The sequence below is a fragment of the Morchella sextelata genome, assembly GCF_020137385.1.
Source record: "Morchella sextelata strain SCLS chromosome Unknown scls_21, whole genome shotgun sequence".
In the NCBI taxonomy this organism is placed as follows: domain Eukaryota; kingdom Fungi; phylum Ascomycota; class Pezizomycetes; order Pezizales; family Morchellaceae; genus Morchella; species Morchella sextelata.
Genome location: NW_025408636.1, coordinates 757866 through 773213, shown reverse-complemented (window position 1 = coordinate 773213; position 15348 = coordinate 757866). Strand labels below are relative to the sequence as shown.

Below are 15348 nucleotides of genomic sequence, written 5' to 3'. Positions count from 1 at the left end.
TATGTTGACGACAAACAAAAGAACAGAATGGCGATGATGTCTGTTCAACTTTTTCTAACCGGGTGATAGCGTGGGCAAAGTCGTAGGTAAAGACACCTAAAAGAGGAGGGGCTACACCCCAGGATGTCTTGTCTTGGAGGGGTGCGCAAGTCCTTTGTCAGCCGGAAGATAATAGAGTTCGGTCCGGTCATTTTTTTTTCTTCCAATGCAGTGTTTTATTTCCAGTAACAAAATTGTAGTGAGATGTAAAGCTGGTACTCAAATCTTTACCACCGTTTATTATGATGCACGCTTTATAATATATATGATTTTTGGCATGTGTGTTGCCCATGTATCACACCCCGCGCGTTGAAGCGGCTCTAGTCCAAGATTCTCGGAATCGCAAATCTAGTCAGGAACAACCACCAACAAACAGTTTACCACAGAGCCATTCAGGGTCCCAATGGCGTTATTCAGCACTCCAAAGTGTCCGTCATGTATCCGGCAACTCGCCGGCGGTGCCTTCCAGCAAATTCGAGGGAATAAGAAGATGGTGAAGGTCCCCACGGTCACGGTTAGGCTGCTAAAAGATGTGCCAAAATATGGACCAGCTGGTATGATGGTCGTCCAGTTACCTGATGTGTTCATTGTTGGGGACCTGAGATTCTGATGTGTCCGGGATAATAGGGACCTTGATTCCTGTTGCAAAGGGAAGAATGAGGAGTGAGTCTTCTTAATTTTGTTTGTGAACCATTTTTACTAACTGGACGACTTTAGGCATATGGTATGTCTAACATGCCACTTCTGTGTGAGGCAGAATCTATGCACAATCATATCCCTATATATGGCAATCTGATGTCGAAAATTCCGAGAACATACTAATCCACTCCCCAGGTATCCTCAGAAGGTAGCAGACTATGTCCACTACACAGAGCTAAAGAAGATACCGCGCGGTGAAGCCCCCCAACGAGACTTCTTCTTTCTCGCCGACACTGTTACAGGCGGTAAAAAGAAACAAAGGGCCACCGTTTCTCTCCTTTCTGTGCGTTCGATCCATCCTAGGATAATCACAGCGTTATTAATATTTACCATAGCCCACGCAAACCATCGCTATCCTCGAGGCTTTGCTCCCCCCCTCCCTCCAGTTCTCCAGCGCAACTATTTCTCCAACAGACCACTCCCTTCACGGATCGGTGTCTACAGTTGATATTGCCAACGCAATTAAAATGGTCTCTGCCGCGAACGGAGAGGAGGGATCGAGGGTCGTTATCACACCTGATCAGATTGAGTTGATAGGAGTTGATGGTGACAAGATCAAAATGATTGGAGAATACCAGTTTGAAATCAAGATGAAGGGAACCAATGATTTCGTCAGAAGACGGGCTACAGTCCAGAGGCAGGAAATACATTAGAAGATGGGAATGGGTTAGGTTTAGAGCTGCATAACCAAAAAAAAGGCCGAATCTCGGAATAAAAACTCTTCGATATGCGTACGATCACCAGCAAGCGTCAGCTGTCAAAAGGGAAATAAAGCTATCTATCTATGCAACCGGGCATTTATGAAAGGGAGATGTAAAAAGAATTAGATTGTGGGATGCTTTTTTTTCTTTCTCTGTATATTTTACCATTCCCCTCCCACCCATCCTCCACGTGGGGGGCTGTATATGTTATTTAGCAGGATCATTTACGTTTTTGCAGCGAACCGGAATAAGAAAAAAAGTATCGGTACTCCATTCATCGCGATTCGCGATTTTAACAAGAGTAAAGGGCTCGGCCGGGTACTACTGCCAGTACGGCAATCATCCCGTATGCGCCGCAAAATATAATTGTAGATATTTCAAGTTTTCAGTACGTCATATAGAAAGAAAACTCCACAGAGGCGGTATCTCTGAGACTTCCACCAACATCCCTGTCTATCTGTCCTGCCGTGCGAATTAACCCCGCCATTAATAAAAGTGGTGTTCTCTCCGTTTGTTGAGAAATCAACGTCTACATAAACCACCCTATCCCCCTCATCTTCCAACTGCAAAGCAACACTGCTCAAACAAACACAGAAAAAGACTCGCCCTCGTCAAATTTAGGTGAGCTCTTCATCAACCCCCTCATTTACCTTGTGTACTTGCCTAGGATTGTCGCCTTAAGGATACTCTCAAGCTGCCCCACTATTCCTCTTCAAAGAATCAAAATCTCCATTTGAAATTTTGATCGGGAATTCATCAACTAACACTTCTCCTCTCCTTATTAGAATTATCATAATGGGTGCTCTCGAAGTTCTTAAGAGGAAGTCTGGTGTTATCGTTGGTGATGACGTCTTGAACGTAAGTCTAAATGCCCCGCCATACAACGTTTTCACTCCACGTTATTGGATAACTACATGTACTTGCTTTACCCGGATTATTCTGACTATAATCTGCAAAAATAGCTTTTCAAATATGCCAAGGAGCACAAGTTCGCCATTCCTGCCATCGTGAGTTTACTCATTCCTTTCTCTCGCCATTTTTTTACAACCGTTGGAGGGATTATTAACTTACAGATAACAAATAGAATGTCACTTCTTCCTCAACGGTAGTCGCTTCCCTCGAGGCGGCCCGCGATGCAAAGTCCCCAATCATCATCCAAATGTCTCAGGGTGGTGCTGCCTACTTCGCTGGAAAGGTTCGTATCGTACTCGCTCCAGATATTGAACATTCAACTCATAACTTCTATATAGGGCGTCCCCAACACTGACCAATTCGCCTCTATCTCCGGTGCCATCGCCGCGGCCCACTACATCCGCTCAATCGCCCCAGCATACGGCATCCCAGTTATTCTCCACACCGATCACTGCGCCAAGAAGCTCCTTCCTTGGTTGGACGGAATGCTCGATGCTGACGAGAAGTACTTCGCTGAGCATGGAGAGCCTCTTTTCTCATCTCACATGATCGATCTGTCTGAGGAGGAGAAGGAAGAGAACATTGCTATTACGAAGAAGTACGCCGAGCGTGCTGCTCCTATGAAGCAGTGGCTTGAGATGGTTCGTGGTTTTATCCAGTAAATCTAAACGAGCCTTTAGTTAATTATTATTATAGGAAATTGGAATCACTGGAGGTGAGGAGGATGGTGTTGACAACACCGATGTCGACAACAGCGCCCTGTACACTCAACCCGAGGACATTTATGAGGTCTACAAGGCTCTATCCTCTGTTTCCCCGTACTTCTCCATCGCTGCCGCCTTCGGAAACGTTCACGGTGTGTACAAGCCCGGTAACGTCAAGCTCCACCCCGAGCTCCTCGGAAAGCACCAGGCCTACACCAGGCAGCAGATCGGCGGTACCGAGGAGAAGCCATTGTTCCTTGTTTTCCACGGAGGCTCTGGTTCCTCCAAGGAGGAGTTCAGACAGGGAATTGAGAACGGTGTTATTAAGGTCAACTTGGACACCGATTTGCAGTAAGTTATCGTTGTTCCGCTATGAGAGAGTGTATAGAGTCTTTTACTCACCAGTAAAAAGGTACGCCTACCTGACTGGTATCCGTGATTACGTCCTCAACAAGAAGGATTACCTGATGCAGCAAGTCGGAAACCCTGACGGTGATGACAAGCCCAACAAGAAATACTTCGAGTAAGCTTCCTTTTAATAAATCCCCCCCAATGAGTGTTGGGATCTAACACAAGATACTTTACTAGTCCCCGCGTCTGGGTCCGTGAGGGAGAGAAGACCATGACTGCCCGTGTCAAGGAGGCCTTGACTGACTTCAACACTGCCAACCAGTTGTAAAAGAACAATAGCTGGCTAGTATGGGTTTTACATGGTAATCGATTTTGTTTCTTTGCTTTTTTGGTCGTATGAGTTGTGAACACAACAGGAAGGGTTCTTAGTGTCGCAACGCTTTTAGGACTTTACAAAAGACGGAATAAATTACGATAAAGAAGAAGTGCCTTGTGATCATGAACAATCACTCGTATTGTGATATCAGCGTGCTGGAATGAATGCATCTCGTAGAAGAAGTCCATGTTTCAGTAGGACTAAACGAGCTCCTAGCCCAAGACCCAAAGTAATAGGACCTGATCCACGATTATTTTAAATCGCTACCTAACCCCTCCAAGAATCTCTTCACTCTTCCATAAAGGTCTTGAGTTACCCCCTCGGGTACATCCTCGTACCGATGGTTTGCTTTAGCCACTGTTCCACTGTTCTCCGTATCCACAGTTACTCCAGCTGCAGCTGCAGCACGGTACCACTTTTGAAGCAACGCTTCTTTATCGAGACTGCTTGACATATACTCATCGTCTCCCGAGAACAGGTAGAGTAGTTTTGTTTCAGCTGTGACTCTTTCATACACGGACCTCACAACATCCTCACTGATATCTGAGGACCAATAATCGTCATCACCTCGTGGGATACCATCGGGACCTAATGGAACAAGCAAACTGTACCTACAAAAGGTCAGCACAGCCTTTACATATAAGAAAGCAAGTGAGGTCGATCAGGGTTAAGGTACCATCGACGAGCAGTGATAGGGTAAGCTGCAAATGGCCCACGATACTTGATTGGGATTATTTCCTCGCCCAAGCCTTCCGCAACCCATTTCGTAACAAAATCGAGGGCCTCATAATACGATTCATCTCCCATAAGATAGCGCATTGCTTCCCTGTCGCTAACTGGGGCTTGGAAGATCGCACCATCGAGGTCTGGGGCGCCTGCGGCGGGTTTTGAAATGTACTCAATGGCGTCTTGGCTGCCTTTTTTTTTGCATCACGGAAAGTTAGAGTTGGAAATGATTTTTGGGTAGTGTTTTTCTTTACCTGTGGAGTGACCCAGCAGAACCACACGTCCGTGGGGGCGAATTTGCTTGATGTAAGCCACGGCTTGAGAAAGCTCCTCGACATCCCGCTTTAGGCTCCCCATGCCCCAGCCGTAGTATGACGAAGTGGTCAAAACTTCAACCACACTCCAGTCTTCAAGCGCGTCTGCAAGCCCGGAAACATATGGGACTGTGGTGAAACCTTCACCGAGGCCGCCCATGAACAGTAGGGTGTCACGGTCTGAGCTGTTTGTACAGGTTGGAGGGTTATGTTCAAATGCCACTAGGTGATACGCCTTTTTCCCCCGCACAGTGAGGTCATGATCGCTTTTGTGTAATTTGTATATATATATGGAACAGGGAATCCTTACATAATTGTGTAAAACGCCTTGCTGTGATGATGCTGTGAAGTTCAGAGATACTACGAAGGGAACGAGGAGATGCAAGAAGATCGCGGCAAACTTAGACGTACGCAGAACGGAAGCCATGGTGGAGGACTTTGGATGAGCTGAAGACGATGGGACATAGGATTAGATGGATACTTATGCGATTGAGGTAAGGGTTCTTGAAGTAGTATTAGTGCTTCAAACTTCTACTTTTGGGTGAATGCCCGACGGGATATATCTCAGCTGCTTAACCTTAGGGCCGGACGGCAATTACGACCATTGGGCAAGAGGTGTTTGTAGTCGGGTCTTAGAATTATTAGATACCAGTGATTTAGAGTTACCTGCCTGTGATGTTCCACTAGTGCCATCCCACCTATTACTTGAAGATCAGTGATTATTAAGGATCAGGTACGTATTCGATCGCGGTGTACACTTGGCATATGCATGTCTCACTCATGCCGGCAGATCGATTCGTGCTATGCCATTCTTTGCTGGAGCAGTACCAACACCATGATTAGTTAGCTCTGTCTCAGTAGTACTTAGTAGTTAGTACATGTAGGTGATCCACATTCATGAGGTTTTTGTTCGATTTCCAATCTGTTTAGCAACTACAACTGGGTAGTATCACTACTGCATATGAATTGAATGCTGCTGCGAGGCCACGATATTGCCTTGTTACTCTGGCCAAAATGCCACCAGTCCCTACTGTTGCAGTTGTCGTGAAGCCCAGCTGCAGTAGTGTTAAGAAAATTCAAAAGCTGTTTGTAAGGGATCGCCGGATAGGCACAAGACTACGTGTGTATTCCCATAGTACTCTGTCCTTCTGCTGACATTCCAACTACGTGGTAGGTTTTTCTTTCATTAATTGCACGCGGTAGCTTGCTGGTTTACGCAGCCGAACTTCAGGCGAGAAACATCTCGATCCTTGACGCTACAAATCTAGCTCAACTCAAGCATCATAAGTTGTAAGTGATGGCCCTAGCACTACACAATATTATAATATAGCCCCAAATATCCCACCGTAACAGTCTCTCTTCGATATAGTTGGACCTCGAAGCTTCAGATATATCCATGACTTTGGCAGCTCCGCACCCAGAAACCTGCTCCTACGATGCACCACCCGGGGGCGTCCATGAGACGAAGACAAGTAAGCCAAAACAGCACTGGCAATGAAATGTATGTATTTGGCCACCGACCTGAGTTGATATACCTGAGTTAACATAGGATGGGATCGATCACTACCGGCATCACTGCAGTTCGGCGCTCCTGCCTTCAACAACGCCTACCATCTTTTCGTAACGCCAGTAGCGGAAATGAGAATCTCTTGCGAATCAGAGCATTGATATTACCAGAGAGTGTATATGGATAACAGCCTAAGAAAAGAGGGTCAAAGGAATGCTATGATGGACACCCATCACCAAGTGTCCATATTCCGGACAGCTAGTGCGCCCGCTCAACTGGTGAGTCTATTAGCCTTTCTAGAGTTATTTCTCGTTGCAAGTCCAGGCATACTTCATGCGACAATACAAGCACGATCCGCTGCAGCGCCCAAGGCGATATAAGTAAGACCAGTCAACCACACATCACCATCACCAACCATCACTCGACCCCACCAACGACGCCAGCCCACTCAGCACAACCACACCCACAGACCCGGCTGTATATTCTCTCCTCCACCCCCTCCTCGGGCCAGCCTATCCGCCTGACAGCGACCGTCCCGGGGAAATTCGAATGTTTCCTGTTTTCTGTGCATGCTGCAATGCAAGCCTAAAATAAATCCCGCTGCGCTGGCTCATGCTTAACGCCGCTCCCGGAATGTTTTCCATACGTGTCAAGCACATTCATGCACGAAAACTGGGCACATAAACTATGGCTGTATCTCATTCCTGGATTTTCTATCCTATAATCCTCATCCTCCTTCCTCCTTCCTCCCCCCCTTCTCCTCCTCCTGGATAGGTAACCTGAACCGAACAGCAAATAAGTCATGGAAAGCTCTAATACTACAACTACTACTCTATGAAGAAGAAAGAGAGCGAGTGAGCGAGCGGGTAGTTAAATACAATGAAAAACGAGGGTGTAAGAAGGTATGATAAAGAAGAAAATAAAAAAAACCAAGACCGAGCAAAACCAAACACCTAAAAATAACGAGTGAATATATAATAACACAGTAAAGGTATTAAAATAGCGAGTAAGAAGCTGTAGCAACCAGGGACATAAGCCAAAAAGAGACCAAAAAAATAACTCCATCAGCAACACATAAACTCCGCGTTCTCAGGGGATATAATCAAAAGCGAAAGAAAAGATATAAGAAAAGGAAAAAGGAAAAAAGGGCGCTAACTATCCACAGATAAGATATCCAAGAGGTGGAGGGGCATATACAGATCAATGATAAGTCTTCAACGAGGGGAGAAATGGCAGAAAGATGCTCTAGAGGGAAAAAAAAAGCCCACAAGGCGAAAGAAAAAAGAAAGAAAAAATATGGTAAGACAAAACGAAAAATACCAACTAAGCCGACCAGCCTAGCCCAGTCCACTCATCCATCACCCATAATCATGATCGGTGCGTGGCTTACTCCCTGACACGACTAACCCACAAGTGCGTAGGTCCCTCAATGCCCATCTTCTTGTCCCTCCTTCGCCAGGCCCTGTGCAACTTCATGCCATTCTCATGCACCTCCTTCTCCACATCTGCCAGTTGCTGGACAAGCTCTGCCAATCGTTTATTCATATCCTCCCTCGCACTCCTATTATGCGTACTTGGGTTCGGCGGCAGCAGCTGCTTGATATCCCAAATCTCGCGCTTGATATCTGACCGTCTCGTCGCGAGCTTATCCTGCTCACACTCCAGCTGCTCGATATGACCCCTTGGTTTCTTCTCCTCCTCCTCCTCTAGCTGCGGCGGCGGCGTCTTTGGGCGCCTGACCTCCTGGGTTGGTAGCGGCGCGCTCGGGATGCTGATCTTGCTGACGGCCGATTTATACTGGCTCGGAATTTGCGGCATCGATGGGATACTCTCTGACAGTGCTAGCTCGTGCGGTGTTGGGAGCGGCTCAAAGGTGGACTGGCGGATATGCAGCCGGATGGGGTCGTTGTATCTAGTCGCTACAGTGTTGACAGTTGTGACGGTGTTGCTCCTTCTATGGAGGCCTTCCCGCTCACGTGTGTCCAACCAGTCATCAATCGAGACAAAGTTTGGCGGCTTTGCAAGAGCGATGGGGGAGGGCGCTTCTAGCGGGTCCAGGATGTCGCTGTTGTGGTGGTCCGACGAGTATGATGGGGTCTCCACCGGCCTGCGGCGCCCAGAAACTTTCTCCTTTACATTCCCAAGCCCAAAGCCTCTGCGTGAGCTTCCTTCTGGAGTAGTGGACTTGCCACGGATCGTCTCGGCGGAGGATTTGGCGCTGATGGAGAAGTTGGGGTTTGTAGGCGGGGCGGGCTTGCGGTGGATTCCTTTGCGCTGCTGCTGCGGTGGGGGCAGGCGCGGGGATGAGTTTGAGGATGACATGCTTTCCGTCTTTTTGTGGGTGAGTGTTGATTCTGAGGAAGATGCAGTGGAAGTGCTGAGGTTTTTGATTTTCAGAGGGGCGGGTGGGCGCAGGCTTTCTTCTTCAGAGTCTTCTGAAGAACCGTATGAGTCGTCGCGCAGGCTGGATCCTCTATATAATGAGCGCAAATCCAAGGGTTAGTATGTGTTTCAAGTAGACAAGTTACAGATATTCAATGCCACTCAAGCATCAAATTGATAGCAACGACCGTTGGTTCCTGATCTACACGAAACCTGCAGGACCGCGCCCACCCATACAAATACAATGTCCATGGTGCGCATACTATCCATCCCCAGTAGGGATCACCAGGTACCTTCCAAACACCAAACCCAACGGAACATCCTCCACAGAATAGAGAGTGACGAACAGACAAAAAAAAAACGGTGCCAACTTACACGCTCGGAATGTCCGGCAAACCCTTAAAGCTCGCAATCTTATACCCAATGGTATACGGGTTCCCACCGATGCTTGGCAGCGGTATCGGCCTTCCATCCAGCCCCAAGATCTGCCCCGTCAGATGCGTGTTTGTGCTCTCGGTCAGCGTCGGGTAGCCAATTGCCGGCTCCTTGGGCCGCGTGTAGATGGGTAGTCTGTTGAACATCGTCGTGATTGTGCTGGTGAGCGTCGTCATGGCGAAGGTGTTAGTCTAGAGATTCCCCCCTTTATAATTTTTTTTTCTTCACTGAAGAAAATGTAGTTCACCGATGACGGTGATTACGGGTGGTGATGTGGTATGGGATGGTGGGGGGGGGGCGGTGATATATGTATATGTATGGGATGGGTTTAATTTAAATGCAGGCGGGATGATGATGATGATGCTGATGATGGGCGGGTTTTGTTCAAATAAAGGGTTGTACAAGCTTAAGGGAATAGGCGAAATCAAGAAATATTCTGATAACGGGGCAAAAATAGAACTCCAGGAATTAAAAAAGAAGACTTGTAATTGCAGCAGCACTACAGTAGGTATTTAGTACCAAGTAAGAAGAAAGGGAAAGAAAGAAAAAAGATTTAAGATTAATATCAAGAATGATTTGAAAGTAGTCGCAGTAGTAGTCAAGTGGGAATGGTAGAGTATATGCAATGATGAGATTGTGCAGGAAAGAAGGGAGTGAATCAAGGAAAGAAAAACAAGCAATAGGGAGTGAATCAAAGCAGAGGGTATGTAGGGTATGTAGGTGTAGGGAACAGAAGAAGGGTCCAGGGACCAAAGAACTCGAGGAAGTGCACAGAAGGGGGGGTGGGGGAGAGAAAGGGAGGGCTTAGGCGTTCGAACGTACCCAAGATATGTTAATCCTAACGGCGGCCTAACTATTCCCTTACCTTACTAGCAGCAAGCACTCGTGAGGGACGCAAGGGATAGTACAGCGAGAGACACACGGCACGGGAGGCCAAGCAAAATATCTTTTTCGAGAATCGATAACCGCTCTGGTCCAGTAGAGCTAGTAGAGATGCGGGTATGAATGTAGCCAACAGAAACAACAACGTCCGGTGTTGAATAGTTGAACTGATGTTTGTCCCTTTCTTCTGTATTTGTCTCTAAAGGAGACGATCGGAACTTTCCCTGCCCTATGGACGTGGTGGTTTTCCCTTTCCCCACAGTGGACCGGGGTTAGATCACCTGTCGGATGGATGTGCACTGCACTGCACTGCACTGTATGTACTGGTCAAGGGTTCAGTTGACGAGATAAGGTACCGGTATGCGATCTTTTTTTATAACTGTCAGTGCGTTCTTTCTTCTTGATCAGTACAGTGGCCGAGATATGGTCTAGTTAGTGATGTTGTACATACAATGATTGGTTGGTTTGGTTTGGTTGGCTACTACTAGCCAGAAAAAAAACACTTATTTACCTTTTTCGTAGTAAGGAAGTTGCTGCGGTCTCTCCGAGGGTGTGGTGCGAACGAGTATTGTGCTGCGAGTGGGTGTGCGAGAGAGTGTGTGGGAGTGAAGGGGAAAAAAGTGCAAAAAAGATGGGATAAGGAGAAATTTAGATCGTCACGGGGAATAAGTAGACTGGGCAGAAGTAACAGGCCTTGGGAAAAATGACTGCTTGGAATTTTTTTAGCTGGGATTTTCTATGTATTATCTTCACGGTTTATTATTCAGGAGAGATCTCCCCAGCTTTACCCTCGGTGGTTTTGGCAATGGTAGAGTAGATGGAGTTCTAAAATAGAAACACGGCGCAGGGGGGAACAAAGTAATGCACCCTAGTGGAGGAGAGAGGAGGAGAACGGAGGAGGAGCAGGTACTGGAATATCGCTGCTGGGGTTGACTGGGGAATCAATTCTACCGGTGGGATGTGTGCTATGCAATTCTACCTATGTATGTAGAGAGTAGTTACCATGGAGGGGAAGCGCGCGGGATGGGCGGGGGGGAATGAAAAGGAAGTGAAGGGGAAATGGGACCGCAGCACAGTCATGTGAGTCCGGTTTCTCGAATACGATGTGATATATGGTACGGACTTGTCTGACTGCAATTCGGACTCTAGAACACGTACGGCCACGACCAAGCCGGCCAATACAATTGACAGAGAATAGCTTCGACGTTGAGACAGGCCTATCAAAACTAATGGCTCATCCAAGCATCTCAGGTTCCAATCTCCACCAGATTGGTGCGTAATTCCGCGTGGCATGCCTACTATCCAGTACACAGCGAGTTGCACTTCAACACCAGACCAGTACATGCCTTCAATTCAGAATAGTAATGAGCTGACCAGGGGTGAGGTTGTGCCATTGTGGTGATCCCGGGGCGTCGGGTGTTTGGGGTGTTTAGCGACAGGCGAGGGAGGGGGGGCGTTACAGCCCTTCTAGGTACTCTAAAAAGGAATGAAACATCGCCCCCCTTGCGTGGTCCATCGAAGAATGTCGATAACCCTGCTCGGAATTTTCAGAGAGATCTCGAGGTGACAAGTTTAGCCCAGACGATAAGGGTTCCTGCCTGTACCTACATTCTGCAGGTGTTTGAGCTTTAGAGTTATTCTCGCGTGGCCTGGATAGTTCTAGTTGGTGCTCTGCCTGGCCGTTCTGCATGGGCTTTAAGCTTTTTATACGATTCACATGTTGATAAACACTGCCATGATGATGCTGGTGATAATGCACGAGAGCAGCTGTATACATATACCTGAATATGCTGCCCCTCTCTATTTATTCCCCAAAGCACATAACTGGTGCCAAGCGAAGCCGTTTCAGGGCAATAATAACTATCATTGACATGCAATGCTGGGCTGAAGAACACTTGCCGGTTGCTGGCTGGATGGATCCACTCTGGCACTGGCGATGTTCAACTCGGGTGATAGAGTGCTGCTGCACAGGCAGGGACCAAACCGATACCGAGACATCTAATAATTCTCGTTAATTAATGCAATGTAATTATAATTATAATTTGCAGCAAAGTGCAAAGCACTGTGGCATTGGATGCATGTCTATAGAGCACTGTATCAAAGCTCTTCTCTTGTAGCATGCACCGTTATTCATTCCCCTACCAGTGATCTCGGGTACGCTAGCAATTAGTATTGCACCGTCCCTGGCACAAAGTGTTCTAGGATGACAAACTCTAGACATTTGACTCCGTTCCGAGAGCGTAGCAACCAGAACCAGAACACCTGTCACCTACGGTCTAGGTAATCCAATAAACGTCACCGGAATCAACCTCAACTCATCTTCCATCATCAGTGCCTCCTCAACCACCACCACCACCACAACAACTTTCTCACCTCTTCGGATCCACTCTATTACCATCCCGTCCACTTACCGAGAACAGAATTGAGCCAGTAAAATAAATAAATACCCATTACCATGCCGCACCAACCCACCGCCGTAGAGGCACAAGCGTCCGTCTCCATCCCAGGTTCTCCCCCGTCTCCAAGAAGCTCCACATTACTAACACCTCGGCGGCGACCGAACCAGGCTGTCAATCTTCACTCCCGTGAACCTGATCCTCCTCTCCCTGGCCGTCTACATAATCTACAGCCGCCTCCGCCCCGCGCCGCCCTCAAACATCAAACACGACGCCCCACGGGTCTTCCGCACCTTCACGCCAAAGACGCTCAGCCCCTACAACGGGACGGAGTCGCCGAGCGTCTACCTAGCGGTCGAGGGTCGTGTCTTTGACGTCACGGCCGGAAAGTCGTTCTATGGCCCCGGCGGGCCGTACTCGAACTTTGCGGGGCGCGATGCGTCACGAGGGTTGGCGAAGAATAGCTTCGATGAGGATGTGCTGACGCCGCTGGATAAACCGATTGATAAGCTTGAGGACTTGACGGATGAGGAGAAGGAGAGCTTGGCCGGGTGGGCGAGCCATTTCGAGGGCAAGTACCTGCTTGTGGGGAAGCTGGTAGAGGAGGGTAGCAAGGAGGCCGAGGAGGCCAAGGATGAGTAGAGAGGAATTGAAATTGCTGCGTCTAGCTAGCTGTAGGCTTTAGTTAATACTGTCCTTTTTTTTTTTTTTTGCTCGTCCCGCAATTCATTATGGTTTATTTACCAGCAGCTGGGGATTTTCGCGACTGGGTTTTTGAGTGTTGATGAATTGAAGTGGGCAACGATCTCAATCTAAAAACCGATTTCTCCATACGAGTAACAATAATAATAAAAAAGCTGTCAACGCAATCTCGGGTGAGAGCGAATGTCAAATCTCGTTCTGGTACCCGGTTCCCTGCCCTGTCTGTTGCGCTCTCCATAGTACGGGGATCTCCGTCCATCGATTATTAGCCTCTGCATGCAATGATCAATTTCACATAAACAGCCTATGCACCGTAGAGTACATTTACTTTACTTATTTAACTTAACGACTAAGGCAGTTACCGTGAGTACTACAAGTAGCCCCCGTCTACAGATTCACAGCAGGCTCCTACTCCATACTACTCTATCTAGAGTAGAGTACTTATCTCCACCCTGCCAGGTACCACGGTACAGAGCAAATAAGCTCAACATATCGGCAAACGCCGCCCTGCCCCGCCCGCCCTGCTAGCAGCAAGCCCGTAGATGAAACATGCCCGCAAACCCCAACTTTTCACAACTTCGACCCCACTTCAAATCACCACAGCTCAATACAGAGATGCCGGACGAAGACAGAACTGAAGGACAGGGTCGCCTACCTGACTTTGAAAAAGGCCAAATAGTTGCTCTTTGGCAGGAGTTTGGTCACGTAGCCAAAATCCTCCCTCGCTTGACACACCCCCGCTCAGAGAGTACGGTACGAAATTTTATCCGTCATTACCAAGCTCGCAACTCTACGAGAAATTTACCTGCACCTGGAAGACCTCTTAAGATGAATCTTAGGACCCGAAATCGGGTTTTTACTGATGCAAAAGAAAACAGAACCCAGTCTGTTCGCCAATTATGGGACAATCTAGCACCTGAGGTCTCAACTAGGACCGTAAAACGCTACCTCCAGAAAAGAGGTATTCGCAAGTGGAAAGCCGCAGCCAGATCTCTTTTAAAACCTGAACATGCTGCTAGTAGACTTGCTTGGGCCCTTGCACATAGGCATTGGACGGTAGGGGACTGGGAGAAGGTCATCTGGAGTGATGAATGCTCGGTAGAAAAATGCCGACATGGCGGTCAAATATAGGTATTTCGTTCTTGGTGGGAAAAATGGAAAAATGACTGTATTAACCCCAAACAAAAGAGTGGGGTGGTAAAACTGATGGTTTGAGGCTGTTTTTGGGAGAGGAATTGTGGTACCTTTGTTCCTATTGTCGTCAAATCTATAGATCAGTTTGTCTATACTCGCCTCCTCGACACCTGCATGAAACCGGTCTATGAACGAGTACAAGACACACTGGGCGATGCAACATTCATGCAGGATAATGCTCCGGTACATAAGGCATACTCTCCTATGATTTGGTTGACGGCAAATGATATCAAGTTGGAAGACTGGCCTCCTTATTCACCTGATATGAACCCTATCCAGCATGTCTGGAAACGCCTTAAGGATAGGCTTCACACATCCTACCCAAACCTTGCAAATACTAGAGGAGGTCCAGAAGCAGTTAGAGCAAGGCTTGCTGAAGTTCTTCCATGTATGTGGGAAGGAATAGAACAGGATTTCCTTGAGAATTTGACAAAATCAATGGTGGATCGAGTAGAGGCTCTTATAGAGGCAGAAGGATGGTATACAAAGTATTAGATGGCAAGGAGTTCAGATGACATGGATGTAATTAAATCGAATTTACAATATAGATATAAACTATTCACTCGTAAAATTTGAAGTGGTTCTGAGGCCTATTCGTGATTACACAACAGGTGGTTGAGGGATCGCCTGTGGTTGCCAACGAGGCGATTGAAAAAATCGCCAAAACTTCTGTCCTAGTACTATACATACATATCCCCCTCGCAGAAATAGAGAGACATTAGTCGTAGTGATAGTCGGTGAATTTAGCTACACAACTGCCTGCAGAGTGTACTCTAGATGGCAGGATTAGCTTTCCTTCGGAGCAAGAGCTGTCTTCCGAAATACGGCGCCTGGTCCTGGAAACGCGGGAGGTTTTTTTCTTTTCTTTTTGCTTCTGGATGTTTACTGCCGACGACGACGTTAGGCTAAGTTTACGCTGCGTTTCAACCTTTTCTCCGCTCTCGGAGCTACATAGCTTGGCACCGGCCGCGTTACGAAGCAGAGCAGTAGAGTACGTACTGTACGTGCTCTACGGGATGACTTCACCT

General features: G+C 47.5%; 6 protein-coding genes across 6 annotated transcripts; 4 read left to right on the top strand and 2 right to left on the bottom strand.

The window, feature by feature from the left end:
• Positions 1-442: 442 nt before the first annotated feature.
• Positions 443-1391, top strand: H6S33_006793 (uncharacterized protein; the record flags this gene model as incomplete). The annotated part of the gene is made up of 5 exons (XM_044838143.1): positions 443-593; positions 667-702; positions 757-763; positions 874-1021; positions 1074-1391. The coding sequence occupies 5 exons, from the start codon at positions 443-445 to the stop codon at positions 1389-1391; spliced, it is 660 nt and encodes a 219-aa protein (XP_044689611.1).
• An 843-nt stretch (positions 1392-2234) lies between these two features.
• H6S33_006792 (uncharacterized protein) lies at positions 2235-3734 on the top strand (the record flags this gene model as incomplete). Its single annotated transcript, XM_044838142.1, has 7 exons — positions 2235-2297; positions 2402-2446; positions 2524-2634; positions 2690-2992; positions 3048-3406; positions 3468-3578; positions 3644-3734. 7 exons carry the CDS (start codon positions 2235-2237, stop codon positions 3732-3734), a joined length of 1083 nt encoding a protein of 360 aa, XP_044689610.1.
• Positions 3735-4032: 298 nt separating this feature from the next.
• On the bottom strand, positions 4033-4982 carry H6S33_006791 (uncharacterized protein; the record flags this gene model as incomplete). The annotated part of the gene is made up of 3 exons (XM_044838141.1): positions 4033-4393; positions 4459-4699; positions 4763-4982. 3 exons carry the CDS (start codon positions 4980-4982, stop codon positions 4033-4035), a joined length of 822 nt encoding a protein of 273 aa, XP_044689609.1.
• Positions 4983-7715: 2733 nt separating this feature from the next.
• On the bottom strand, positions 7716-9322 carry H6S33_006790 (uncharacterized protein; the record flags this gene model as incomplete). Its single annotated transcript, XM_044838139.1, has 2 exons — positions 7716-8802; positions 9087-9322. 2 exons carry the CDS (start codon positions 9320-9322, stop codon positions 7716-7718), a joined length of 1323 nt encoding a protein of 440 aa, XP_044689608.1.
• Positions 9323-12483: 3161 nt separating this feature from the next.
• On the top strand, positions 12484-13066 carry H6S33_006789 (uncharacterized protein; the record flags this gene model as incomplete). The annotated part of the gene is made up of 2 exons (XM_044838138.1): positions 12484-12518; positions 12595-13066. 2 exons carry the CDS (start codon positions 12484-12486, stop codon positions 13064-13066), a joined length of 507 nt encoding a protein of 168 aa, XP_044689607.1.
• A 675-nt stretch (positions 13067-13741) lies between these two features.
• H6S33_006788 (uncharacterized protein) lies at positions 13742-14257 on the top strand (the record flags this gene model as incomplete). The annotated part of the gene is made up of 1 exon (XM_044838137.1): positions 13742-14257. One exon carries the CDS (start codon positions 13742-13744, stop codon positions 14255-14257), a length of 516 nt encoding a protein of 171 aa, XP_044689606.1.
• Positions 14258-15348: the final 1091 nt, after the last annotated feature.